The sequence below is a fragment of the Vitis vinifera genome, chromosome 9, assembly GCF_030704535.1.
Source record: "Vitis vinifera cultivar Pinot Noir 40024 chromosome 9, ASM3070453v1".
In the NCBI taxonomy this organism is placed as follows: Eukaryota; Viridiplantae; Streptophyta; class Magnoliopsida; order Vitales; family Vitaceae; genus Vitis; species Vitis vinifera.
The window spans coordinates 308,003-335,240 of NC_081813.1; the positions used below are offsets into that span (position 1 = coordinate 308,003).

General features: G+C 37.3%; 4 protein-coding genes across 4 annotated transcripts; 3 read left to right on the forward strand and 1 right to left on the reverse strand.

Moving 5' to 3' along the window:
- The first annotated feature begins 2,149 nt into the window (after window positions 1-2,149).
- On the forward strand, window positions 2,150-3,227 carry LOC100258290 (uncharacterized). Its single transcript, XM_002265858.4, has 3 exons — window positions 2,150-2,607; window positions 2,709-2,833; window positions 2,916-3,227. The coding sequence occupies exons 1-3, from the start codon at window positions 2,449-2,451 to the stop codon at window positions 3,031-3,033; spliced, it is 402 nt and encodes a 133-aa protein (XP_002265894.1). The 5' UTR covers window positions 2,150-2,448; the 3' UTR covers window positions 3,034-3,227.
- Window positions 3,228-3,955: 728 nt separating this feature from the next.
- LOC100254952 (1-phosphatidylinositol-3-phosphate 5-kinase FAB1B) lies at window positions 3,956-15,241 on the reverse strand. The gene is made up of 13 exons (XM_010656070.3): window positions 14,755-15,241; window positions 14,163-14,328; window positions 13,342-14,017; window positions 11,296-12,048; window positions 11,030-11,183; window positions 10,501-10,845; window positions 9,458-10,357; window positions 9,043-9,374; window positions 8,435-8,558; window positions 8,199-8,351; window positions 6,193-7,752; window positions 4,696-4,962; window positions 3,956-4,579 (listed from the first exon to the last, which is right to left on the reverse strand). The coding sequence occupies exons 3-13, from the start codon at window positions 13,965-13,967 to the stop codon at window positions 4,256-4,258; spliced, it is 5,538 nt and encodes a 1,845-aa protein (XP_010654372.1). The 5' UTR covers window positions 13,968-14,017; window positions 14,163-14,328; window positions 14,755-15,241; the 3' UTR covers window positions 3,956-4,255.
- Window positions 15,242-21,351: 6,110 nt separating this feature from the next.
- On the forward strand, window positions 21,352-22,156 carry LOC100855365 (protein LURP-one-related 3). The gene is made up of 3 exons (XM_003632726.2): window positions 21,352-21,620; window positions 21,682-21,915; window positions 22,022-22,156. The coding sequence occupies exons 1-3, from the start codon at window positions 21,387-21,389 to the stop codon at window positions 22,154-22,156; spliced, it is 603 nt and encodes a 200-aa protein (XP_003632774.1). The 5' UTR covers window positions 21,352-21,386.
- Window positions 22,157-23,732: 1,576 nt separating this feature from the next.
- Window positions 23,733-26,688, forward strand: LOC100244672 (uncharacterized). The gene is made up of 5 exons (XM_002271296.5): window positions 23,733-24,238; window positions 25,149-25,301; window positions 25,441-25,582; window positions 25,930-26,171; window positions 26,277-26,688. The coding sequence occupies exons 1-5, from the start codon at window positions 23,813-23,815 to the stop codon at window positions 26,481-26,483; spliced, it is 1,170 nt and encodes a 389-aa protein (XP_002271332.2). The 5' UTR covers window positions 23,733-23,812; the 3' UTR covers window positions 26,484-26,688.
- Window positions 26,689-27,238: the final 550 nt, after the last annotated feature.

Consider the following 27,238-nt stretch of genomic DNA (forward strand, 5'->3'; position numbering starts at 1 on the left):
ATCATATATTTTTACTTATATTTAATAACCTAAATTTCATAGTATATTTTCAATAATCCAAATTCAAACTCGGGTATCCATTCAATGCCTTAATAGTTCCTTTGAACTCCTTGCCACCAATTTTGCTTATAGTGGACTAATCATGTGTATCAAGCAAATGTACACACAGTAGATCTGGGTTACATCTCTGTCTTTTGACCAATTAATTTTAGGCTGATGTTCAATAAAATAAAGTCATGATATCAGCTTAACTTGCTAATTAAACTTAAGGGTTTAAGTTATTAGATAAGGATGAGACAAGGACGTCCATTTAAACACATTTTTTTTATTCTTCAAAATGGTGGGATTTATTCTAACACTACTTTGAAGTACTGATTCAACCTAAAAGCATAATCTATGAAATGCCCTAATAAAAATATAGCCTTGTTTGAGATACAGTATCTAATTGTTTGCTGACATTAGGCGGTGCAATTGAGTTTTGTTTGCTAACAAAATTTGTTTCCCTCCATATGCATAAAAACCTTTTTCTTCTTCAATGAAAAACAAGAATTTTTTTTAGGTCACTACGGATATGACTCTAAGTGTAAGGTGATGTTTGTTTTTTTACTTAATTCAAAATAAAACCTTAATATTTAATAATATTAAATATTAGATTATTTATTTTCATAGTATTTTATTTATATTAAGTATTTAAATATAAAGAAAAATCAATATGTTATTTTTTTATTTAAAAAAAAATTACATATTTTAACTTTTTTCATTTAATAAAAAGTTTATAATAAGTTATAAAAAAATAAAAAAATAAATAACTTAAATTCTGAAAACAACTTAATTTCAGCAAAAAGTCCAAGAAACAAACACCACCTAAATCTTCCTTTTTTTTTTATATATATATAATTGATATTTACGTGATGTCAGCCATTATGGTTTTACTTTTTACAAGCTTTTTCTCAGGTCTACAACATTCCGTTTTTGTCAAAAGCATTCAATTTTTTCCATCCCCAATCTAAGGGATTGGTACCCTTGAGCAGCAGGGTGGATGCTGTCAATTTTTATGCACCTTTCTTTGAAGAATCGACCATATATGGATCATATATCTTTTCTAGAGAATAAAAAAATGTCGCTTGATTTGACAAGTATAAACTTTTGTAAATAGGCTAGAGAAAAATTTGTAATACCAATTCATCGGTCAAATATAAACACTTATGTACAAGACCAAGGAAAAATTGAAATCATGATACAAAGTAAAACTAAGATGGAAAGGAATAAAATGTCTAGTACAAAGTAAATAAGCCAAAGTGGACTCGGAATTCATATGTGGCACCCTTTCATTGGAGATATCTTTGTTAGCATAGGGTATCATAGCCAAACTCATAGTTTGTTTGTATAATAAAAAATAACAACTATGATACAGTAAGCTTTGTTGTTGTTTGTAGGGTGGAAGCTGTGGTGGGATGACACCCTCAAGAACCCCACCAGAATAGAATAATTGATCCTGATTTTAAATGTCAAACCCAATTCTCAGTCACATGGTTCCATTGATCTTAGCCATCCACCTGGGGGGCTGCCTCCTCTTGTTAGGCCACATTCTTCCAATGGCTCAAAATCAAATGATGAATTTTCCTTTTTAGTATCACCTATCAAACTCACCCTTATTTCCACCCTGAAGGATCACCTTCTTTAGACCCTGTCATTTTTATCTTGTGACATGAGTAAAAATGATGACATCCAATGTCATAGCGAAAACTGATATTACCCACAATTAAAATCATTCAAACTTTCTTAGTTCATTGTTATGTTTTTCATACTTGGGTCATATTCTTTGTACTCTGGTCACCTTCATCTCATTTTTCATACCCATGATCGGGTCCAAGCTGTATTGAAGCGGGGTCGGATAAAAACATGTAATATCATAGGAAAAAGTTACTACCTCGACTCAAAATCATCCAAATTTTTTGAGTTGTACAGGCCTTTCTAAAAAAAGACATGAAATACGTCCAATCATTCAACATGCAATACATGAAAGGCTTTGAGTAATACTGCAATAGCTTGTAACCACAGCTCTGGTGGAGTATATATATAAATATATAAAGTGGGAATAGACCCACCAACCAATTCATTCGTCAACTAGCGGATGATGGTTTTTTCACCACCATCAACAGTTATATCAAGACACACAAAGTCGTGGCACCAACCTACGAAATGGCTTGGGGCATCGACAGCATCAATGGTGAGAAGATAAGCCCCATGGGGGCCAGCCTAACCCCATATCTATAAATAATTCACCATGACAAGACTTCGCCTATCATTTCCATTCCTTCGAATTTTATATATGATTTTTTTTAACACTTCTATGCAATTACCCACTATTAAATTCCTGGTATTTCAGCCACAGATCCATCCGAGTCTTCTCCTTCTCCTCCTTCCTCTTCTTGTTGCACAGAATCAATGGCAGTAAGGGCTTATTCCACCACTCAAATCCTGGTTCTAGATTCTTGTCCTATCAGGAGGCCTGTTGGTAGAATCATGGTGATGCTTGAACACAGGAGTCAAGTTTCAGTCAGGAAGATAGCAGCACTTGAGATCAAATCCTCCTTCAGAAACAAGGTACTTTTTTTCTATCTAATTCTTGATACACCCACATCTTGTTTCATCAAAAACTTCGATTTAGAGAATGATTGAATGTGTGGTTGGGTTGTTTGTAACAGGTTTTTGAGGATCAGTCCAAGGGTATAGTTTGTTACAGAGATGATAAAGGGGAGATAGTCTGTGAAGGATATGATGAAGGCCCTCGTCTACACCATGAGCTTCAGAGGAAAAACTATCATCCAAGGTAATTAACGAAGAGAATTGTGAGTATTAAGATATACCCAATTCCCTAATTCTAACAAATTGTTGTGATATGTGAGTAATAGGGATGCAGAGATCATTGATCTTCTTCAACAAAACTGGCTTCAGATAGTTAAAGGGGATGAGGTCGCAGTTGGTGTGCCAGAGGACCTCAACTGGAATGGTTATAACACATACTGGTGATCAGAGAACATGGGCACATGCCATTTGCTTCAACCATGAACTGTATGTAAAAAAGGCTTACACTTTGGTTCTTGTATTGAAATGCATCCTTTCGATTTCCTCTTCACAAAGAACATTTTCCCCCTTCTCTCTCACCCCATTATTTTCTTGTTTCACTTCTCCCCCTTTAAATAAATAAAAATTGTACATGCCAACACAGTGCTTCTAACAGTTGAACCAATCTGAAATGGGGAAATTGGAAATGGCAAGGAGAAATGGTTACATATGTGTGTGTGAGAGCTTGTATGATGAGGTGACATTTACAATTAGATGATGTGAAAAAACTAAAAGGTACAATGAGTGCAGTATTGTTACGATCTGCTACCTCTCGTGTTGATATCATCCGATTTTAATTCAATGGGCCTTTGCGACTGGTTTTGGAAAGCGTCCTCATGATTAAGAGGAACCCACCCACATGCATATACAAGGTAATAGTTGTTTCAATGCTACTCAAAATTGAACACTCACTCGGATTAACTCTAATACTAATACTATTTATAATAAACGCTATTATAATGAGCTACTCCCTTTCATGTAGATATTATATCTACTTAAGGTCTGATAGATCCTCACAACTTTAAAATATAACCACGTAGTGAAGATGAACTCACTACATGTAGTATTAAAAACCTCTTCCCCCTATCCGATACAGGATATCATTAGATATCTTCCATATAATTAAATTGGTTGAAGCTGAGAATTCAAAGAGAGCCATCTAAAGCAAAATAGGCTGAGTCCATTAAGCTGAGAGCAAATAAGTAGAAGATATGCAAGTCTAATGTTCACAAAAGCTTAATCAGAAAATGAATCTACCCTCTCTTCCAAGGAAAATAGAAAAGGAATAGAGAAGGAAGGAGATTGTATTGGAAGTTGACATCAAAACTTCAAATATGAAGCACAAAGAATGCACATGGATTACATATACATATTGGAATTCTAGATACATCAAAAATATTTTTGTACAAAGATTTCGTGCAGAGGTCATCCAATATCATACCCCCAGAAGAATTCTTTGGCTTGAACAGCCTTGTTCCGCATCTTTCTAACAAATAATCTTGAATTTCTATTTTTAACAAGAATACAAATGAAACTGCTATCCAAAAGAATTGCAGTGTGGAGAAGGGGGAATACATGGAAGAAAAAAACAATGTACTACATGTACAAGCACATAATTCACAGTAAACTAGACGGAGGTCCCACCTTGTGTGTTCTCTTCGCATAATTCGGACTGTGATTTACTTGGAATTAGAGTAGCAGGTGACCATTGATCTGGGACCATCAAAAAATAGGTGGTCATGGCCTTCCTGAACCTTTTCTTGTATTGCTTGGGTGAAATTACAGTAGGAGATGAGTTCTTGGGCCCACCAAGGATGCCTGAAGCCTTCACCCAAGTTTCGAGGTGCTTGTCCCATGTATACTGCCTCATGAAGTCGATGATCCCGAGAACTAGCTCATGCTTCTCCTCGTCCACCCCAACCAGTAATGAGTAATCCATCACATCAACAGACTGTAATAGCATAATGTAAAGAGACATTAAAATGGATACAAGCATTTAATCTACTTGAAAATTGGAACAGCCTACATATTGACTTTGGGAGCAACACAATCGGTTTCAAAACTTACTGCAAGAAAAGAAGTATCATTCCAGACAGCTCTCTCCAACACCCTCTTTGCCTTGTTCCCCACAAAAATGGGAGAAGTTGGCATTGCTTCAATTAAGTTCTGATCCAGCAGAACTTTATTGTTCCCGCTAGAATCTGCATTATAGCGGGATCGAGAAGACCCTTTGAGATCATAAAGCCTCGTCACAGTCCTTTCAAACAGAAGATTCTCCATAACCAGAAGATCCATCCTTGATTCCTTCCCTCCTTTCAGATGCTTGGACGTAACCTTCCAACATAAAGACATCAAGAAGAGAAAGTCAGTGCAGATGGAGCTTTGGGTATAATTGACTGTTATGGAGAGGTAACCATATGAAATTTCTATACCACAATATTCAAAAGGTCTATAACGAATTTAACTAAAAAAAAATGAAAAAAATTAAGATTTGTATAAAGCTATCTATTTTTGTTACAAGCATACACCTAAATACTTGCATCACTATATTGCTCAAAGTATAAAGCTATCTATTTTTGTTATAAGCATACACCTAAATACTTGCATCACTATATTGCTCAAAAGACCATCTTTGATTCTCTAAATGCAGGAGATTTTATAGTGACAATTGAAGAACTGTATCATCCCAACACAAAACCCACTTAAACATCTGAAAAACTACCTTCACAAACATTATAGGATTTGAGTTGTGACAAGGATGATGCTAATTGACCTCAACCTGTTCGACATATATGGTAGGACCATAGGAGAGAATCCAAAACTAGTTTACAGTAGCAATCAATATGACACAGCCAACTTAAATGAATAACCAATATTCAAAACCCAAATTATAAAGGATTGAAAATAATGTAGCTCAAATACTTCAGCTGATATTTTTATATTAAACAATAATTATTAGATGAATTATTTACAGGAACATTCTGGACAACTCTGAGATAACAAGCTATAATTGTCAGATTAATTACAAAATGCAGTGAAGTCACTTGTAATAAAAATCTCTAACACCTCCTAAAGCACCCGCTTAATCTAAGCCAGGACCTGCATTGCCTCATAAAATAAACCCAGGCAGAGAAAAGGAAGCCAAACATGATGTAACTAGCATGACCAATGACCGAGGTGTGCACACACCTTGCAATGGCCAACTATTATGGTTGGCGCTTCAGTGGTCAGCCAAATAAATCAACCTGTTGTTTATAACAAAATTATACAAGTTATTTAATGCCCATAACTATTTGCTTTTCACCAGCAGTATTTTATTATTAGAAGTAATGCAGATTCTCAATAATCAATCAACAATTCCTTTGTTGGTTTCATCAGTCATTATCTAGGCATTCTAACTAAAATGACCTCTTTATAAAGCAAAAAAATCCATGCTAAGTTAGGAGAGGTAATCATAGCAAAGATACCAGCATTTCAATATGGGTGGTAGATCTTAGCAAATGTCAGGTTAATGTGGGCACTGACAATCTAGTCTAATTGTCATTTGAAGCCCTCAGGAAATACCTGGTAAATCCCCAGAATCTTTGCCAAGCATGTTGGACTTCCCGTGCTGATTGATTCAGATAGGTACTTGAAATATGCAGGAGCAAACTTTATAAATGATTCCAGCTCTGTCTTTGTAACCTGTTTAATGATAAACCGATCATCCAAGGATTTTGCAAAGAAGACATTGCTCTTTCCACCCTGCGCCCCCCACTTCTTACAACGACAAAGGGACCTCAAGAAATCCAGCTCTGACGGGCAACAAATTCTTCTTAAGGCTTCAAACCGCTTTGCATAGTAGCAAGTCACGGTATACTTCACCTTACCAAGAGGGCTATCATCTGAAAAGAAAACTCTGGCATGCAAAGCCTTTGTGTATGAGAATGGGTCCGGAACCAGGGAGCTACGTGATCCGGACATGGATAAAAAGCTGTCATCTATTGAACTAAAATTTTTAAAAGATTCAGAGACTGTTTCATCAAAAGAAAGGAATGACTGCAAATTCACTGACTCAGAAAGTGACGAGGAACTCATAGGTTCTCCACCGTCTTTTGGCCTTTCCCACTCATCCAACAATTGGGCATGATATTGTGGTGAAACCAGTGCATAACATATAATACTTGTGGGCTCATCATCATAAACTGGAATGACAGTATCATTAACACCAACAGGGAGAAGAAGCCTAGCCCCACCTTGAAGTTCCAACTCCCGAAATGATGAGACATAGACGGGGTTATACTCACCAAGTGTATCAAGCTTTTGAGCACTCCCCAAAAAATTCTTGTTGAATGCTCGATAGAAGTTTAGAAAGGACATTCCTGACCAGCTGGCTGAGTCCTCAATGGTATCTTGGCCCTTGGCAGGTAACAGTGATGAAAAAGAAAGGGTTACCTTGAGCCCAGTCCGCTCTTCTGTATGGTCCTCCAACTCCAACTTTTCTGGCACAACTAATGCAGTTGAAGAATCTGCCAAGGCTAAATCAGGAAGTGCACAGGTATTATCCTTGGGTGCTCCAGTTCCTGGGTGATTTTCTCCTGTCCATTTAGCATCAAGGGTGTGTGACAAATCCTCTGCAATTGGGAACTGCCCATCAGAGAGGGCCCTGCGAACAACTACCCCAGATTCCAGAGGATCAGGCTGATCACAGACGTTGCTGCTTGCAGGAAGATTACCTTGGTCTTCTTCCTTATGATTTGAATCTTGAACCATGTCTGTTCCTTGATAAACAGTGTCATGCTGGCTAGATTGACTACTAATCCCCTCTCCTTGATTAGGGCCCTTATTGAGCTTTGCATCCACAAGAAGAGAGTCACAACTACTAAAGCCCTTGCCTGGCTTAATAGGCCTGTTTATGTCAATAAGCTTGTCACTAGTAGCTTGGGGTTTCTCCTCATGTTCTGAAATGGATACACTGACATTATCCACGATACTGTTTTTGTCTAAACTAGCTGCATAGATCAAGCGGTGGTCCCACACATAAGATTGAAAGAGTAGCTGCCTTCGTAGTCTATTGATTTCGAGAATATCAACAAGCGGTTGGCCCTTTTTAGCTTCCCTACTAACGGCTTTCTGGAGTGATTCCTAAAACAATGTCAAAGAAAAAAAAAATCAATTAGAACTCAGAAAATAAAAGCAGTTGGGTTTTAAATTTGGAGCATTATAAGAATTTCCAATCTTTTACATTTTTGGGTTCTAGAACATAAAATCTTCAACATACTAATAAAAATTTCAAGATATCATTTTCACTTCAAACAGGATAATGCTGATGCAAACATAAAAATATAAAACCAAAGGATTCATTAACAAAGCTATGCACTTTGAGATAACCAAATAATGTCTGGCATTCCTCAGGCCAAATGAAAAACAATTGAAGATTAATCAGAAGGGTTTACAAGTAGAACAATGAACATAATACAGAAATTATTAATAGTTGAATGATCATTATTGATTGCTTTATTTTATTGGGAGTAAATAGAATCACTGTTACCAAGGCTGGATGAAGTTTAATACAAAACCAAGAACCTCACCTCGAACTCTGCCTTCTCCTTTTGTAGCATGCCTTCTAGTTCAGCAATTTGGTGTCTTGACTCAGTAATCAACCCCATCCCATGTCCTTTCTCTGAAATCCGATGGAGAGCATTGCATACTTCAGAAAATAGTAGTTCTGCCCGGTCAACCACCTGTTTTTTACCAGATAATTAGATCACTGAGGACCAGTGAGATTTCAAATGACTTCAGAAACCCAAAATCATAATCATTGCACCTCATTTGTTTCTTTTTGTATCCACTCTTGATTCTCATAGTTGAATTCAAGTTTTGCGGGGGGAAGGTAGACTGAATGAACATCAATCGATGCATAGCGAAAGCAAGCAACCATCTTCCCAAATCTGCGGATGTAAAAACAGCCAGTGAGAAGGTGAGGCAGACAGTGGGAGGATGGCCGTGACATCAAGATTGTAACAGAGGAACAGATGGGAAATAATTCTGGGATGGATATCGTGCACATAAATGAATGAAAAAGATAACTTTATTGCTTTTAATCATTCCCATCCAAGGTATCAACCAGATTACGAATATCCCTCATTTGGATGGACACTACAATGATACCAATTTGATTTTTTTTTCCGGGACCATTCACCAAATCTATGTGAACATGCAAAATGGGAATTGATATCAACTGACAGGATTAATTAAAACAGCAGGGTTCATCTGAACTCATCCAAAAATGCCACACAAATGGCATAAAGAAATTTCCAGGATCAGCTCACAGCCATTTTTGCACAGGTCCTCTGTAGGAAACAAGAGCTCTTGATAATACTCAAGTTTATGTATTTTTTACAAGTAAAAGAAATTTGGGAGAAGAAGAAATACCCATAGAACCGAAGACAATCTCTGTGTAGGGAATGACCACAACTAGCCACCCTGCTTGCAGCTGCATGGTTTGAAAAACTGAGCTCCAAAAATTTCCCAAAAGATAAACCCCAAGCAGCATCAGACATCACTATTCTTCGGGTTGCTGGAGGAAAACCATTATTTCGTGGACACCGCAAGCACCTGTGCCACATCCAGATCTTTCCTTCCCTTTCACCTGGTAAGAGAAATTCTGGCAGTTTTTTAACGGAAATCGTGAGGGTGCCTTGTCTATGAGTATAACAATGAACATGTGCTTCTGATGGCATCTCGCAAGATCGGCACCGGAAACTCTGATAACAAAGGCTTCCTCAGTCTTACAGAATGTTACAAGTTTTTATTGAGAGAGTGAAAATGTGAGAAACAGAAACCTTACCTGATCAAATAAATGGTCTCGTAGAAACCGCCCCAAAGGTTTATCAAAGTTGCCATAGTATTTGATGCGAAAGAGATGGGACCTTTCACAGACAGTCCCCTTCCACACACACCGTGACGACAAGGAAACCAAAATGCTCTGATGGTCAGAAGGTGATGGAGGAAATTCTTCTTTTGATGATCCTGGCTCCCCATGATGGTTTTTAATATCTTGTTGCAAGGATATCATCTCTGAGGTACCTAGCTGATTTGTAACAGTTGCATCATAATAATTTTGGCCATTGTTGGCAACACCACCTTCTCCCATTGTCTCTAGAGACCCATAACCTCTAAAACTGAGATGATTATACATAAATGCTTCACCAGCATTGGTTGCAAAATCCCTCACCTCTAATGATTCTGAGGAATCCATTTTATTTTCCACAAATGCATGATAAGGAAGGATATTACTATGGTAAGAATCTGAAACTTCTTGCTTTGAAGAAGGAATGAAGGAGAAACCAGTAGAATTAATGGAGCTTGAAATAGGTTGTGTGTATTGCAAGCTGGGACCATTAGGTAAACTAGGTGATGATGCCATTTCCATTTGGAGAAATGTGGCATTCATCAGTGGAGGGACACTGTTGGATTTTTGTGCATCATCACTAGGCTGAGATTCCTGTTGCCTTTCACTAGGAAGGGCAGTAAAACCAGGTACCATTGAAATGGACCTGTCAATACTTGATGGTTTATCTGGAAGTGCCACATTTATAGGAGAATTCAATGGGAGTTCTGGAAGAGAGGCTCCTTCATCAGCAAGAAAAGACGTCTCCAAAGCCAAGTGATAGGCAGCAAAAATTCCATATTGGATTACATGCTTCACTTTCTTCAATTCATCCCTATTAGCACCCCTAAGTAAAATCTGCAATAGATAAAAAGAAAAGGGCCAGATGAATTCTATGTAGAAGGTCTATCAAATCAACTTAGTTATTAGAAGGTTCAATTGCATGGTCCACTAATAACAAATTTAAATACTTTCCACAAGCACGGGAAGTTTGAACTTACAGTACAACCCAATGGCTTTGGGCAGCCTTCAAAATACATCAATGTCTTCACCAAGTTCTTCCCACCCTGTCGAGCAGTGCCATGCTCTTCCTCAAACTTTTCCACATGGAACATGTCACAGTACCCCAACTTCTGTGATGAGAGATGATCGATTGAAGGGACAATTTGAGCACCTGTGCATCGGGCTATTCGCTCCAAAAGTGGCCTCTTGATATTAAGAACAAGTGAGATGTCTTTTGCGAGAAGGTAATCTTGTGCGAATCGAGAAACTGATTTCTCAACTAGAAGGACATCAGGGTGGTGAGCATCTATCTTTGCAACTGCCATCTTCAAATGGTCCATTTCCTATAAAGTATGTAAACCCCATTAAAGTAAAAATCCAGTAAATAAACATATTTCTTTGCTCATGCACTAACAACCAGTAACTAGAATAATAAAGTATTCCAGGTCACAGAATTTATATCCCTTTTCTTTACATTCCCAAGTATAGATAGCAAGCTGAACAGATAGAAAGGCAAATGATCACAACCTGTTGCAACAAAGTATCAAAACTTGACAAGAGGTTGGAAACCCGCTGGTACTCAAGAGCTCCTCCAAGGATCAACAAGCGTGGTTTCTCTATTTTTGATGTCATTCTTCGATGAGCTATATTTTTCTTACAAACAACTCCTTTGATGACCATACTGCAAGAAAAGTAATCAAAATCTTCATCGAAGGGAAAGAAGTTGAGATATGCAACAAGAGCATCATGATGGATGCTATATGAAAGATAACATAAATTATCAAAACATTTACCTCTCACAGCGCCTCCCAGAAGCCAAGCATTTCACCTTCACATATCCTCCTGGGTCCATTCCTGCACTTTTGCTCATGTCAGGCTTTAAAAGTGTAGCAGCTTCCCAGGACAATGATGTAATTATCTCCAACCAGCTCTCTCCATCATCTTCCTCACCTACAGGAAGATTCTCAACTTGCAATAGCTGAGCTACCAAAGCCCTAAAATGCCCATCAACTACGTTCTTCATAGCTTTCTTGTGCTCCTCAGTAGATCTGTCCCTATTGCGATATTCCCCACTTCCAAAACTGCTGGAAGGTTGTAAATAGCCCCACTCTCCTGTTGCATCCCCATCATCGTCATCATCAAAGAGGAGAGCTTCCCTAAGTTCCCTTTCATCTTCTTCATCTTCCGGTTCAGGGGGGAGCCAGAGAAGTCCATTATTTTCAAAATCTACAGGTTCTGAGTCAACATCCTCTGCAGCATAGAAAGAGGAAGGTGCTTCGCACTCATCTCCAATATCATGTTCATCTTCCTTTTTCCCCACCTCTTGGTTTCCTTCCAAACCCTGTGAATCACAACTATGGTGCAATGGAGAGCTGCTCAAACTTTTTGTGTTGGAATCTTCTCCATCAGGATGAACTTTATGTGAACCATAGTCATTATCAATCTCATCAAAGTCAACTTGACTATAGAAATCATTTGCCTGAGGAAAATGGCTTGTTCCAGAATCTAAGCGATAAACACCATATTCATCATCCTCATCATCACTCCTGATACCGGAGAACAAGAAAGCAACAAGTACTCAACAATCAGTTAACAACTGCTAAAGACATGGTACAAACACTAGTAAACCTAGCAATGTCCTATTCTACTAACATGCAATAAAAACCACATCCCTCATGGTTTGCCCATTGATCCAGGCCATCCGATCAGTGGACTTAATTTAAACTACATTAAATTGTGAATTGAAATAACACCTACTGCTTCAAACTGCCAACTGAGCAATCTACTTTGAAAATCATAAAGCTCAATAAAATAGGTTATACATATTACCATAGTATAGTTGTCTTCCAGGTTGGAGATGAATACCTGCCTATTCTATATATGTGCAAAAATAAGCAACTGAATACATGCATATTCTATATGTGCAAAAACAAGCAACTCTGAGTGGGAAGGTTCTTCTTGGGGATAAGGGGAAGTTATTATGATGTAAAGATCGCAAAAGAAAGCAAATACGAGGAGAATGTGGAGCAGGCCAGGAGGAAGCTTGGGAGGGAGAAAAGAGTACTTTCATTTTGACTTATGAATAAACAAGACCTTAAGAAACCAGAAAAAGAAAAGGCTCAGATTTTTCTGATCGTGTGCTTTTGAATAATGCCCTGGAGCACTATATAGCCAGTTTAGCAAGTGCGAGAGCCTCAGCAAGCAGTCTGAGCGCAAGTGCAGTACCATGACAGGCTATAGGAGCAATCAAATAACATGTGCAAACTGTCCCTCAAATACCAGTAGAGAATCCGTCCTTCTAAGGAGGATGGGAATGTCTGCACCACATTAAAAGGAATGGGGCATATTGTTACCTTAGTGACGTTTTATGGCGGCAACATGCCAAAGACCTTGAGTCATTATATCATAGTGCTAGTGTCAATGGATTCAATGGACAGCCAGTAAATCTGTACAGTGCATCTTAAACTCTTAACATGCCATAAATGAGAAGCACTGCGGATCATTTTTCTGGAAGATATGGAAAATATTAGCCTTCTACCTCAGGAAGGCCAGGCGTACCTTTAGTTTAACAGATCATGTTATGCCTTCCACTTGGATTCCACATGTCAGTTTATAGGTGCCATGGGATCCATTAAGCACAGGACATCTTTGTCCAGTTCTAAAACAAGTTGCAAAACTTTCAGGAGACCAATTAAGTAGAATAAATTATAGTTTTTTTTTTGGTTTTGGATAGGCAGGAAAAAAAACTCTTAAGCAAAAAAATTAGAGGTTGCTAAACAAGCAAAATATTCTGGAGTGAACAACAGGAAAAATAAACAAGATGGGAGATGAAATTAGACCTGTTCATGCAGTATCCAAATTGATTTGGAGACGGGTCCCCCATGCTTGCAATAGGATTGTTGCTCCTTGTGGATGCTACCATGTCTATGCCTTGCCTATCTATGCCTGTTTCTGTTAGTGCTGATTGACGTGGGCTGAGACTTGAATTGTAAGGAACACGTTGATAAGGTCCAACTGGGTATGGCATTGAACTAAGTGTAATGCAACTACTGTTAGCGGTTTCAGTAGATTTAGGGCTAACCACACTTGTTGCTGATGATGGAGTACTGAAATCCAGGCTGGGAACCTGGATCCCATTATCAAGAGTGGCTATGCCCTGCTCCCATTGCTTGAAACAGAAATTACAGACCCGAATCTTCTCACACTCTTCCCTAGGAATCCTTGGATCAGAAGAGGGTGCAGGGACCGAGTTTGTTGTACACCAGGCACAGAACACCCGTCCACAGTGTCGACAATGGTGTCTACGGTTAAATATTGTAAACTGTGAATCACACTCGTAGCATACCCTGCAGCTATGATCAGGCATCCAAAAGTCCCTTGACACATTAGCTGGTTCAGCCCGCCAAGGGATCCAGGATTTCACGATGCCAACTATATCAGAGAATGTCTTGTCCGGGGCATCCATTGACAAGTAATCCTCCTGCCCCACTCATTCTGAAATGCTCATTTGCCACTCTTAAGACCAAATCCCAGAAAATGAAAAGTAACACCAACAAGAAACAAATTAAAACCCCTGAATTATAACCGATTGCACATATAACTCCAAATGCAAGTCCAGAACAAATTGCCAATCAGAAAAACTCAAATGATCAAGACCCACCAACCATAGTCCTAAATTCTTGAAGCTGCCACACAGAAGCCCTTAATCCAATCCTTACTTCTACTCCGAAACCTATTTCAGAAGATTATTCAAACTCTAAACTGCAAATCATAGGGTTAGTGTTTCCACGATGCCTCCAAATGAATTGTCGAAGGTAAACAACAGCCTGCCCCAATCACGAAATCGATTAATATGGCACAAAAAGAAATGAAATTAATCAAAATCATTTTAAAAACCTTACAGCTGAACCACCACAACGCATCATGAAATTAAAACACGGTTCCTTTAAGGACCCAACTCAGACCCATCCGCCACAAATTACTCTCACGCGGAATTGATCAATTTCCATTCATAAAAAATAAATAACTAAAATAAATAAAAATAAAAAATAAAAAATAAAAAGAAAACTATTTTTTCGGCAACGAGATGAATCCAAACACCCCAACAAATCTTCAAATTGCAGAAACAATCAAACCCAATACATATCACGATTTCCTCAGGACCCCCATTCAAATTCAGATTAATTCACGCGTCAAATGAAAGAAAACGAAACAAATTCAGGAGGTAAACGGGTAATTTGACCCAGAATTACCTTGAATCAGAATTCAACATGGCAATCAGATCTTCGAGGCAGCCATGCGATCATAACCCTTGAAAACCCTAGACGCCCAGAATCGGGTTCCTTCTCTATTCCCGTAAAATCGAATGAATGATCGGAAATATTGATGAATCAAAAATGCCCACCAACACCTGCAACTCCCAATTCCCAATATTTTCCTTTTACGGTGAACACGATTACAATACACAATACACCAAAAAGAAAAAAGAAAAAAAAAAAAAGAGGGAAAATTTTATCAGATTAATTCAATTTTTGGTTTCATTTTTTTCTATTATTGCTGTGTCTGATTTGTTGTTCTTACTCGGCGGCTTTTCTTCCTTCTTCCTGAGGCAGATGAGAGAGAAAAAGGCCTCTTGAATACACCGTGAATGCCTTTAAACCAAAATTCTCCATTCTATTTTTCAAAAAATAAATAAAATTTCCATTCAATTCTGCTTTTTCAATTATTTATTTATTTTAATTATTTATATTATAGTTCCATTTTAATGGGGAATTAATATCTCATCTATGATACCAGTCTACACCTCTTTTCTCCCCCCTATTTTTAACCCCTAAATTTTAAAACCGAAAAAGTCAAAAAACAATACTTCCCATCATATCAATTATACACTTTATGTCTCATATTTTATACCAAAGTTTGATTTTTTTGTCTTATACTCTGACTATAATATTTTTTTTTTATTATACCTTAATCGTATTTCTTTTATATATTTTATTTTTCTGTACAACAATATATATTTCAAAGATTCGAATTACATCGCTAATAGATATTGCTTTGACAAAGTCGTTGTCCAATCTTATTTAAACAAGACATAAACTAAAATTTTAAAAATATAATAAAAATATATGAAATGAATGAAAAATATGATCTAGATTTTTTTTTAATTTTTATAAACGAGGGAGAACTTGGTCTCAAGGTTTGTACAATAAATTTTTATTGTACAATCTGGATAAATTTATTGTACAATCTGGATAAGGAGAGTGGAAGAAAATGATCTCCACTTTTTTCAAAATCTCATCAGATTTGACATGATGTGAAATGAAGTAGGCAACTGGTTGTTTGCTTCTGTGTTCTGTTAATTGCTTGTTAGAAATTTCTACAGTGAGGGTTTGGTTTTAGCCTTTTAGGTGAGCTACAGCTGGTTGGTAAAAGTGAGGCCCGTTGAACAGTTTTTTGATTCATAAATCATAACTAACTTTGAAAGCATGTTTTTTAAAAATAAATTTAAAGTTTTTTTAATTATTTTATTTAGGGTATTAAAAAAAAAACAATTGATATTAATTTTAACACCTGTATTTAGAAACCATTTTTTTGGATCCATCTCCTCATGGTACTCCAATGCAATGAAAATATGACAAATTTGCCTCGTTACTGAACTCCATTTTTAACTTTCTGCCATTACTTTAAATGGCAGTGGACAGTTATGTGACTATCACAACTCACTGCCATAAATAGGAGTTCCCTGATGTGATATTTCTCATTATTGTCATATTTTTTCTTGGGAAAGTTATGCTTCCGGTTTCCTATTCCGATAGCATTTTTGAAACCCAATAATGAAAAATATGAGCCGGCTCCATCTTCAGTGCCCAAATTACCCCCCCTATTTCTCCTGTTTAACATACTCAACATCATTCCAACCTCTATGTCACCCTCTCTCATTTGGAAGCTTTCTTTCATCTTTTTTCATTCCCGAAAACTCAAAATTTATCTCATTTCAGTTCAAAAACCCAAATCCAAAACTCTAAGACAATGTCAAAACGCGTCTTTCGACTCATCTAGGAGCCATGGGAGTCTAAGAGAATTCGAGAAAAACGAAATGGAGCTCAGGTGGAGAGAATAAGTACCCAAAAATCAAAACCCTAACCTCCAAATGCGTCTTAGACTCGCAAATCTGTGTCCAATATAGCTCTATCAACAAGAAATAACACAAAACATCTCCTAGATCATTAAATCGATAAAGTCCTTGAAGAACTAAAGAAAACAGTGCAAAAAATGAAACACGAGAGACTTTTGAAGTATTAGATCCTGATGAACCGGTGACTATACCTTAAGTACTACTTTAATAGCCCTTAAGTACGACCTTAATATACCTTAGGTACTACCTTGGTTAAACTTGGGTATTACTTGTGTGAAGTCTCAGAAATTCATTTGTGGATATTACTTATTTCATTTGTGACCTTTAAAGCATGCCATTTTGCAATTAATTAGTATGATTAGTTGGTTCACCTTTGGTATTTTTGTGACCGTATCTTAGGTACTACCTTAACTGACCTTAAGTACCACTTTAGTTAAGCTCATTCAATTGTTTAAGAGCGGGTTGGTATCATTTTCAGTTTTAGACATAAAATCAGTCGACCGATTACCCCTTCTCGGTCGAGGTCCAATCGAGAATAAAGTAAGTCATATCCACAAATGAAGTTATGAGGCTTCAAATATGTAGTACCCAAGTTTTACTTAGTTAGTACATAAGGTTGGTTAAAGTAATACTTAAGATCAAGGTAACACCTTAGAGCTATTAAAGTAATACCTAAGGTACAGTCACAAAAATACCAAAGGTGAACCAATTAACTACACTAATTAATTACATAATGGTGTGCTTTAAGGGTCACAAATGAAATAAGTAATATCCATAAATGAAGTTTTGAGGTTTCAAATAGGTAGTACCCAAGTTTTACTTAGGTAATTTCTAAGGTCGATTAAGGTAGTATATAAAGTATCGTCACCAAAATACCAAAGTTGAATTAACTAACCATACTAATTAATCACAAAATGACATGTTTTAAAGGTCACAAATGAAGTAAGTAATATTCATAAATGAAGTTCTGAAGTTTCACACAGATAATATCCAAGTTTAACTAAGGTAGTACCTAAGACCAATTAAGATAGTACCTAAGGTAGACTAAGGTCATACGTAAGAGCTATTAAAGTAGTACCTAAGGTACAGTCACCAGTTCGTTGGGACCCAATACTTTAAAAGTCTCTCATGCTTTATTTTCTACATTGTTTCATCTGGTTCTTCAAGGGCTTTATCGATTTAATGGTATAAGAGAGATGTTTAGTGTTATTTCTTATTGATAGAGTTATCTTGGACACAAATTTGCAAGTCTAAGACACATTTGGAGGTTAAGGTTTCGATTTTTGGGTACCTACTCTCTCCACCCGAGCTCCATTTTGTTTTTCTCGAATTCTCTTGGACTCCCATAGCTCCTAGATGGGCTGAAAGATGTGTTTTGACACCACCTTGGAGTTTTGGATTTGGGTTTTTGAATTGAAATGAGAGAAATTTTAAATTTTTGGGAGTGAAGAAAGATGAGAGAAAGCTTCCAAAGGAGAGAGGGTGACATGGAAGTTAGGATGATGTTGAGGATACTGAGTTGGAGCAATGGAGAGGCAATTTGGGCACAAAAGATGAAACCGGCTCAAAGTGCACAAAAATGATGATACTTTTCACACTAAAAGTTGATTATCATATTTCCCATTATTGGGTTTCGAAAATGCTATTATATTGGGATGGGAAGCCCACATCACAACTTTCCCTTTTTTCTTTGCTGAAATGGACTCTCATTAACCAAAGCAGAGTGTGGTTTACAGTCCAAGCTTCCACAAAAACCTCATTGATGCTGCTCTAGTCTCTCTGCACATGAACAAGTCATATTAGGGTCCCAAACACATTACTGTCAAATAGATTTGGACTTTTCACTCATCTGTCATTAGTTCATGGTAGAATATGATGCTTTTCCATTGCATGTATATGACTCTGGAATCAATTTGCTACTGCAATTAGATGGGCTTTCTGCAGAAGTTTCAGATAGCTGTGTACAAGTTAATGTTTCTGCTAGAAGTAAGCATACCACAAGGATTCTTGGATCTAGAGCTAACAAATTCTACAAGGAGGGTTATCTGTCTAGCCCCACCAGGGATACTTTTGACCCTGCAAAGATTAATCATATAGCGAACTTCAAATCGGATTATATATGAAGTAGGCTTCTCTTAATTGTCTTTTCGACAACGGGTGATTGTGATGTGAGGTTTGTTATACGGAGGATGCAGATGCAAATAACAGAAAGTAACTTCAAGAACTCCTTGTGCGTTTGAATCTTGCTTCAAGGCTTTGTTGGCATATAACATGCAAAGTAGCTTACAACCCTTTGCTCCATAATTCCTCATATGAGGGCTTTCTTGGTAATAGATCATGTCTAGACTGGGGAAGACACTACACCAGCCAATTTCTTTCTAGGCAACTATTCATTGAAAGCAACGATACAAGAGGAATTCTCCCACACTTCCATGAAAGATCTGCTAGAATTGGTCAAAAGAAAGTGTCCATTTGAAACTTGCATTCACCAGAAGCACCCACCAAACAACTAATCCATACCCCACCATTTATTTTCTTCTTTTCCACCCAAAAAAGAAAAGAAAGAAAAAGAAGGCATCAAAGAGTTTGCTAGACTTGACCAAATGGATTGCCCACAACATACTTCCAAAACTAGTCCAACTGGCAATGGCACAGAGATATAACCCTCCAAATAAAAAACACATTTAACAGAAGAAAAAAAAAAACTAAGACCCAGAGATGTCAATGGTACAAGAATTCCAAGTTTGATATATCCATGGAGGCGATTTGTATCTTCAAACTCAACCTATATCCAAAGACAATCCACCCTAAAATTTTCAATACCAAATGGATAATGAAGGCTACCCCTGCATTTCTCTTTGATTTTTCTGACATTTGAATGAGAAACAAAAGGAACTGACACTGAAAAGGATCCATCAAACAAGAGGTTAAATGTAGAGCACTATCAATCTCACTGCACAAACTCTAGCAGTCAAGAGCTGGTTTTGTGCCCCACGGTTTCAATATATGCAGCTGTCTAAACTTACTGCCTGGCAATATTTGAGCCAACCAGCTCGGCTAGCTGCAATCAACCAAACCCACAAAAGAAAATAACATTTAGCCATCACCCCAATACCCAACTGACCTTGCCATGGCAAAATTTCTAGGTATGCCTCAACTTGAACAACCCATTAAGAAAACTGCACTCAAAAGCACCCCATTTCAGGAGACGTCTTCTGTGGACTAAAGGGTGGCTGCTGCATCTGTAGAATGCGAAATCCCTCTTTATCCTAGACATTTTCTAGGGTTTTTGCGCCTCTGGGCATATCATTGAGTCTAGGGTTTTACTAGGCATGGACTCGGAGCCCCACATCCAAAAAGGGCCCAATGGCTTATTTGGCATGTGGCCCAAGTGAATGAAACAGAGCTAGTACCACTTGGGTCAGCTTTGGGCTTTTGTTCAAGAAGAAAGTATGTATCAGGGAAAAAAAATTTGTAAATTCTGAAACACCTTCCAAAAATATCCACCCAATAATGACGGGCATGGCAAAAAATCTTCTAAAAGTAAATGGGGATTAGTCCCTTCTAATAGCATCAGCCATTTCAGAGAAAGGAATAGAAACTATAGAGTGGTTTCAGCCACAGAGTCATGTGCTACTAATCAAAATGGAAAAATAAATAAGAGGGAAAAAAATAAAAGTGGTAGCAATAAAAAAAGAGATGTCGGCCAACCTACCAACCCTCTCACTGGACAATGGGTGATGCATATCCACACCCTAAAAAAAGAGAAAGGTTCGAAAGGGCCATAATATCAAACTTTTATATATATTAGTGGAGCTGCAGCAGAAATCTTAGAAGGAGATCAAACATTCTGTCTTCTCCAAATTCATGGCCAATCATCTCCAACGACAAGTTATTCAATACAGTGACAACTGAAGTTTACAAAGAAAGTTACATTAAACAAATCAAAGGTCCATCATCCTTCAAGGTTTCCAGCTCAATAATCCCCACTAGGGTCATCCAGACCCCAAAGCATATAATCTAATAACATGAATGTAACAATCAATGCAGAATCTTCATTTTCATTATGCTAATCTTTCTCATTCATTTGATGTCTCTGTTGTTCATATTCTAACCATTTATGTAAGAAGACTTACTGTTTGGAGTCTGCTCTGACTCCTACCATTTGTTGCTTCCTTTATTCTTATTATTTTTTCAGTACTCCTCGACTGCAAAATTCCATTAGATACTCCATTGTTAAAGTACCAAAAATCCAAAAAATCAAATTCAACATGACCCAATGAGGGAGAATGTTAATTGCACCAATTCATAAGAAGGCTATCAATAAGGATTGATTGAGATAATTGTATAATCAAAGAAAGCAAACACTTTTTCTTTATATAGAATACCCTATCATTTGCCTTTTATCTTTTTGTTACCATTGTTTAATCTCCAAGAACAAGTCAAGAAACTAGACAAGGAATTTAATTGTAACTTAGCAAGTTTCTCTTGTCATATTCTTGGAATAACCCATCTGCATTCATGAACAAATATATTATATATATAGGTCTATAGGTGATGGCATAAGACTAAATATCTAGGAAGAACAATAACCAGGGTTTTATACTTTAGTTTTGGTTTCATACTCAATTTTTTTGTCTTTATCTGGTTTACAAGATTATACTGCATGTTTATTTCTGAGCCATTTAAAACCTCTAGCTAGCCTGAGCTGCTAAATGAACAAATCCAACTCTTTCAGACTTCCTTGAAATGGCTAGGGTTCATCCTCAATCACTGCTTTCTTCTGCTCACTGCTACTTCACTTCCAAACAAGAAGTTTTTACTATATGGATGAAGTCTCTAGTACTGCATGGAAAAGGATGCACTGTGTTTGATTCAAACGGGGGAATCGTGTATCGTGTTGATAACTATGACCGCAAATGTAGCAATGAAGTTTACCTTATGGATTTCAGAGGCAAAGTTCTCTACACCATACTGAGAAAGGTAAGCAATACATATATGTATAAATATTTAGTTCATAAATTGAAGTAAGTTCTTTATGCAGAGATTTAAATTTTTCTGTTGCTGGGAGGGCTACTGTGCTGCTAAAGAGATTAAGCAAGGTAAGCCAGGGTTCCGGGTTAGATCGAAAACATTTGGAATTCTAAGAGGAGGTTCTCCATTTAAGGCGGTTGTGGGGTTGGATAAAAATCAACCATGTCAGATTAAGATAGAGAAGAGGACTAGTAGCAATTCAACATGCAAGATAGTAGATGAATTGGGGTTGCTTGTTGCAGAGGTGAGATGGTCTATACATCTTCATGTTTTTAGGTGGATTAAATTCATTACTATTATAGTATATATAGATATAACTAGTTTTATATATCATCATGCTTTGTGAGCAGGTAAAGAGAAAAACATCGAAGTGTGGAGTTGTGTTGGGAGATGATGTTTTGACAATGGTGGTGGAGCCTTATATTGATCACTCTCTCGTCATGGGACTTCTTGTTGTATATGGTCTTATCAACCACAAAATGTGACTCCATATATATGTATCCAGCTCCTCTTATAAATACCCTCTTCTCCCCAAACTTGGAGAGTACTGATTGTGTTTTGTGTTTTGTGTTTTGTGGTTGATCATAATTTTGTTGAATTCTTGAGGGTAAGGACTTTCAATTTATAGCAACCTAGTGAGTATGAGATGTCAAACCTAAGAGAGAATTGAATCGAGTTAAGGCTAGTTGAGAAGGTTAATAGGTAAGGTGGTGAAGTTGTGGAGGTCTTAATGGAAGATATGATTGGAAGGAAAAGGAAATAATTAAGGGTGAATTGTAAAATACCAAGATTAAGCATTGGCTAGCAGAGATGGATTTGTCATCAATGATCTCACCTAGGGGTTGAAAGCAAATGAAATCTTATTTGTGAGTATACTTTGGAAGGTTTAATTAGTTTTAAATACCTTTTAATTTAAAATATTTTACAAAACAAATACTTGTTTAAGACATGTTTTCTCGTTCTCTATGAAAACTCTTTTTCACTTTCTAACAAGATTTCAACTTTATTAAATTAAGCTGAATGCAAATAAATCGGAGAAGATCAAACATCTTTAAGCATTTGATGTTTCAAAGTATGCAACAAATTAAAGTGATTTAGTCCCTAAGCAATATTTGATTAAGTATTTAACAAGAAACATCTAGGCAAGAATGTAAAGAACAAGTAACAGATATAGAAAAAGTATACATGCATGGAATGAAAACATATAAACATTAAAGCGAAATTGAAGCTAATACCTTATATCCATGAATATCGCATCAAATGGATCTTCTCCTTGTTAGAGAGCTTATAGTTACCAATGTGGTTTTAGAACTCTTGGATGGATGCAATTATAACTATTTACTACTTACAACCTAAAAGATTACAAAGAAAAAAACGAAACCTAACCAATAATGCTTAAAGGGACATATAAAGGAAATTGTTCTATGTCAACAAATATCATACTAATATTTAAAGGCGGAGCTAAAAAGGAAACTTAAGGGGATATGATATGAAATTTATTTAAGGGGGCAAAGCAATATATAAATGTTAGTATAACCAAATGGTAATCACTTATTTTCACTTAAAATTTTAGGTTAAGGGATCAAATCTCATCTCCTATATATATATTTTTTTTTCAAAATTTCAAGGGGTCATTTGCTACTACTAGGCACAAGTTGGGCTTCGCCCCTGCTTATATTTTAATATTACTCATCTAATTTTAATATACAATTTAAATTGATAATAATTTAAAAGAAAAAAAAGAAGAAAAAAGGGTGCTATTTAAGCTTTATATCCAATCATATTATTCAAAGATTTTTTATATGGGTCATTAAATTCGATATGATGTATTACATGAGAGGACCAATTCAAGCAAGATTTGGCCGTGATATCAGTGAATTTGGGCTTTGGGGCCTTGTATGAGGTTTGGGCTTAATTGGTAGGCCCACTGGCAGTATTATAATCAAGGCACGCATTATTTTAATAGTATGAATATCTCTAAAATTAGTGGAAGAAAACGACGACGTTTTTTCCTGTGATGACTATAAAACGACATCGTATGGGGATCCTCCAAAATAATTATAATCCTAATTGCCTTCTCTTTCATTCCGAATAATCAAACTTTTGAGAGGAAAAAAGGAGGAGAGAGAGAGAGATTATTGATGTGGTGGAGATCGGCTTCTTTTATTCTCGACAAGGGTCAGAACGACGAAGTGCAGGACGAGAGCGAGAGCCTCCGCCTCTCCCCATCCAACACCTCCATGGCCGACACTCTCCAAAACCCTAACCCTAAGATTTCAGCCTACTACCAGACCAGAGCGGATCACCACGGCGTCGTCACCAGCGACTGGCTCGCCCAAGCTCAGGCCGCCGTTGGCCGCCACCCCGACGACCTCCCGCCCCCCAAGGTCGAAGATTCCGGCAAGCCTTTTAGCGTCATCGATGAGTTCAATAGCTGGCGGAAGCAGCCCGATTTGGCCGAGGCGGTGGCCGCGATTCGCGCTTTGGCGTCGGTGATTCGGTTCAGCCAGGCTACCACCATGATGGAACTGGAGATTGAGCTCAAGAAGGCTTCCGATTCTCTTAAAGTGAGTGCTTTCTACCGAAATGCTGGGGAATTCCTTGTTTGTGTTCGTAGCTGGGCGTCAATTTTGTGTTTTTATTCATCTTTATTGATAATTGAAATTCTTATTTCATATTAATACATGATGCATTGTGTTTCGAAAATTTTGTTGCTAGTATTTTCATTTTTGGAGAACAAGGACCTTTGAAAACCGAAGCTTGAATCATGTTACCTAACTCAGGAAAAGCGGCTTGATTTTATTATGAATTTCGAATTGTATAGATTTGGTTAAAACTATAGGGTTCCTCTGCTGCTTCAACAATGTGGAGGAGTAGATTTAAATATGGATGGGTTTTATAAATGGAACTCGAGGTTTATGCTACAGACAATATCATTGTGGCGCTAAAAAGCCTTCAAGCAAGTCTGGGTAGATTACAAGGAGGATCATGGACTGGTGAGCGGTGAAATGGATATTGACAGGGGCACAATCCAGTTTGTGGGAAAGGTCCAAGAGAACCAATCAAATCACACCAATATAAATTGTGTTGGTTTCGGTTTTTAATGACAAAATGTTTTTGTATGATTTTGCATAAATTTGTTTGATTTATATGATTGGTTTTTATTAAGCTGGCTGCAAGTAAGTAACAGGCTTACAAAAAATTTCTGAGCAGGGTGAGTGTTCCAAGTGATTAGGTGGATACCTGATTACATGTCTAACCAAATTGGAGGCATCATGGGAAGCAAAAATGTTTAGTTTTACAGGTCGACTAACCTTGATTAGTTAAATAATGGTTTTCTCTTGAAAGGATGGTGATTTTGCTGGCATCAAGTCATCTTTAGGTTGGTTGAAGAAGTTAAGAATAGAGTAAAGACATCAGCATTTTGCATTTCATGTATCTTTCAATTGAAATGGTTAATCTTATTGTGCATTTCAGTCATGGGACACAACCTCCATCTCTTTGACGGCTGGCTGCGATCTGTTCATGCGATATGTGACAAGAACTTCCGCTTTAGAATATGAGAACTTTAATTCAGCTAAATCTCGTTTGATTGAGCGTGCAGAAAGGTTTGGAGAGATATCTTATAAGGTATATTGATTATATATTTATTTTTTTCCCTTTTTCCATGGTAATAATTGTTTCACTATTGTGTCATGTTGCAATTATCCCCAATGCAAATATTCAAATTAAGCACAAAAACCTTTCAACTTACCCCTTATATTGACAGGCACGCAGAATCATTGCAATGCTTGGTCAAGATTTTATATTTGATGGTTGTACCATTTTGGTGCATGGTTTCTCTAGAGTTGTCTTGGAAGTTCTGAAGACAGCAGCACAGAATAAGAAACTCTTTCGAGTTTTCTGCACAGGTTTCTTTCTTAACACCCTGTTTTTTATTTGAATGTTTCCGTAGTTGTATTAAAATCAAATCAAAGCCATCAATGAACAAAAGATACTTCCATTTGGCATATGCAGTTTGCTATACATCCATTTCAAGGTACCACCCCACATTGCGTTGGAAATTAGCATGATGTCGATAAATTATATTGTATATCATTTATTGACAATCAAAAGCATGGGGAAGTTGTTTTGAGACAATGCATGTTTGTCTGAAGCTCATCACTTACAGATACATTATCCATGTTCAACTGGTGTAGAATATAGATTGGGTAGTATGTCCACCATAGAATTCAAATTAACTTGCTGTAAAATGCAGAGGGAAGGCCAGACAGGACAGGACTACGACTATCCAATGAAATGGCAAAGCTTGATGTTCCTGTGAAGCTCTTAATAGACTCAGCAGTGGCATATACTATGGATGAGGTTGACATGGTATTTGTTGGGGCTGATGGAGTAGTTGAAAGTGGAGGTATAATTAACATGATGGGGACATATCAAATCGCATTGGTGGCTCACAGCATGAACAAACCAGTTTATGTTGCTGCTGAAAGCTACAAGGTATGTTGAAAGAAAAAACATACCTTCTGTAATAGTCTGGTAGAGGAATCATCGGCTACTGATTTTACTTCCACTTGACAAATCATCACATACTTTGCTTTGCAGTTTGCTCGTCTCTATCCATTGGACCAGAAAGACATGGCCCCCGCCCTACGCCCCATTGATTTTGGGGTTCCCATCCCTTCAAAGGTTGAGGTTGAAACATCTGCACGGGATTATACACCTCCTCAGTATCTCACATTGCTCTTTACAGATCTGGGTGTTCTCACCCCATCTGTGGTTAGTGATGAACTCATTCAGCTATACTTATAGTCACTTGTGGATCTAATTCTGTTTGATTTTGTTGAATAGGATCTGGTCGCCCCCACCTGATGGTTTTCTGATAGAAGACGTATGGAAGGGCGACACTGTATTCATGCACAAAAGTGCAAATTGGGTTAAAGTTAACTTTAGTATAACGAGTTCGATAAATTTTTGTTCATTGCTTTTCAGTAATGAAAAATGCAGTTTGCTTCTACCCGTTTGTTGCTGTCTTTAGAGCCAATGGACTGCTTTAGGAGTCAAGGCAGTAGATTGATTCTCGAATTCACCCACTTATTGCAGTTTGATTCCAATGCAATTTGGCTATGACCTCCCTGTCTTGATGTGCTTCTCTTGATGATTAATGGTTATAAAGGCTTGGCAGTTGGCATCAAATCCCTTTCAATCAATTTCTCTTTACTGATATATTAAATTCCCAGGTGGTTGACCATAAAAGTGGAAGCCTTCCCCTCCCCGAGTATGCATATATTTTTTTTATCCTCGCTTTTGCTTCCTCAGATTTGTGGTAGAAGGTGACTGAACTCCTTGTGGGACTAGAAAGCGTATGTTAATACATTGAATGGATTCCTCTAGGAAAAGAAGGAAAGAAACCATGGGCTAGAAAAAGGAGCGCCATCCATGAGTCTAATGATTCCTCAACAAGTCTAAGAAACTTCTCTCACATAGGTCAACACGAATCAGAATTTGGCCTTCCAGTTGCCGATGGTCTAAGCTTGTAAAATCTGATTTGGAGTGAGCTTGAAAGT

Bases quoted from the DNA above. Each gene is read 5' to 3' on its own strand.
- LOC100254952 (XM_010656070.3), bottom strand. From the start codon at position 13,967: ATGGATGCCCCGGACAAGACATTCTCTGATATAGTTGGCATCGTGAAA. The intron at 12,049-13,341 runs GTCTAATTTCAT...CTCCGGTATCAG, and splicing joins TTTGGATACTGCATGAACAG to GAGTGATGATGAGGATGATG. The intron at 11,184-11,295 runs GTAAATGTTTTG...CTTTTCTTGCAG, and splicing joins TCTGGGAGGCGCTGTGAGAG to TATGGTCATCAAAGGAGTTG.
- LOC100244672 (XM_002271296.5), top strand. From the start codon at position 23,813: ATGTGGTGGAGATCGGCTTCTTTTATTCTCGACAAGGGTCAGAACGAC. The intron at 25,302-25,440 runs GTATATTGATTA...TTATATTGACAG, and splicing joins TTGGAGAGATATCTTATAAG to GCACGCAGAATCATTGCAAT. The intron at 25,583-25,929 runs GTTTCTTTCTTA...TGTAAAATGCAG, and splicing joins CTTTCGAGTTTTCTGCACAG to AGGGAAGGCCAGACAGGACA.
- LOC100855365 (XM_003632726.2), top strand. From the start codon at position 21,387: ATGGCTAGGGTTCATCCTCAATCACTGCTTTCTTCTGCTCACTGCTAC. The intron at 21,621-21,681 runs GTAAGCAATACA...TTCTTTATGCAG, and splicing joins TCTACACCATACTGAGAAAG to AGATTTAAATTTTTCTGTTG. The intron at 21,916-22,021 runs GTGAGATGGTCT...CTTTGTGAGCAG, and splicing joins TGGGGTTGCTTGTTGCAGAG to GTAAAGAGAAAAACATCGAA.
- LOC100258290 (XM_002265858.4), top strand. From the start codon at position 2,449: ATGGCAGTAAGGGCTTATTCCACCACTCAAATCCTGGTTCTAGATTCT. The intron at 2,608-2,708 runs GTACTTTTTTTC...TGTTTGTAACAG, and splicing joins AATCCTCCTTCAGAAACAAG to GTTTTTGAGGATCAGTCCAA. The intron at 2,834-2,915 runs GTAATTAACGAA...TGTGAGTAATAG, and splicing joins AGGAAAAACTATCATCCAAG to GGATGCAGAGATCATTGATC.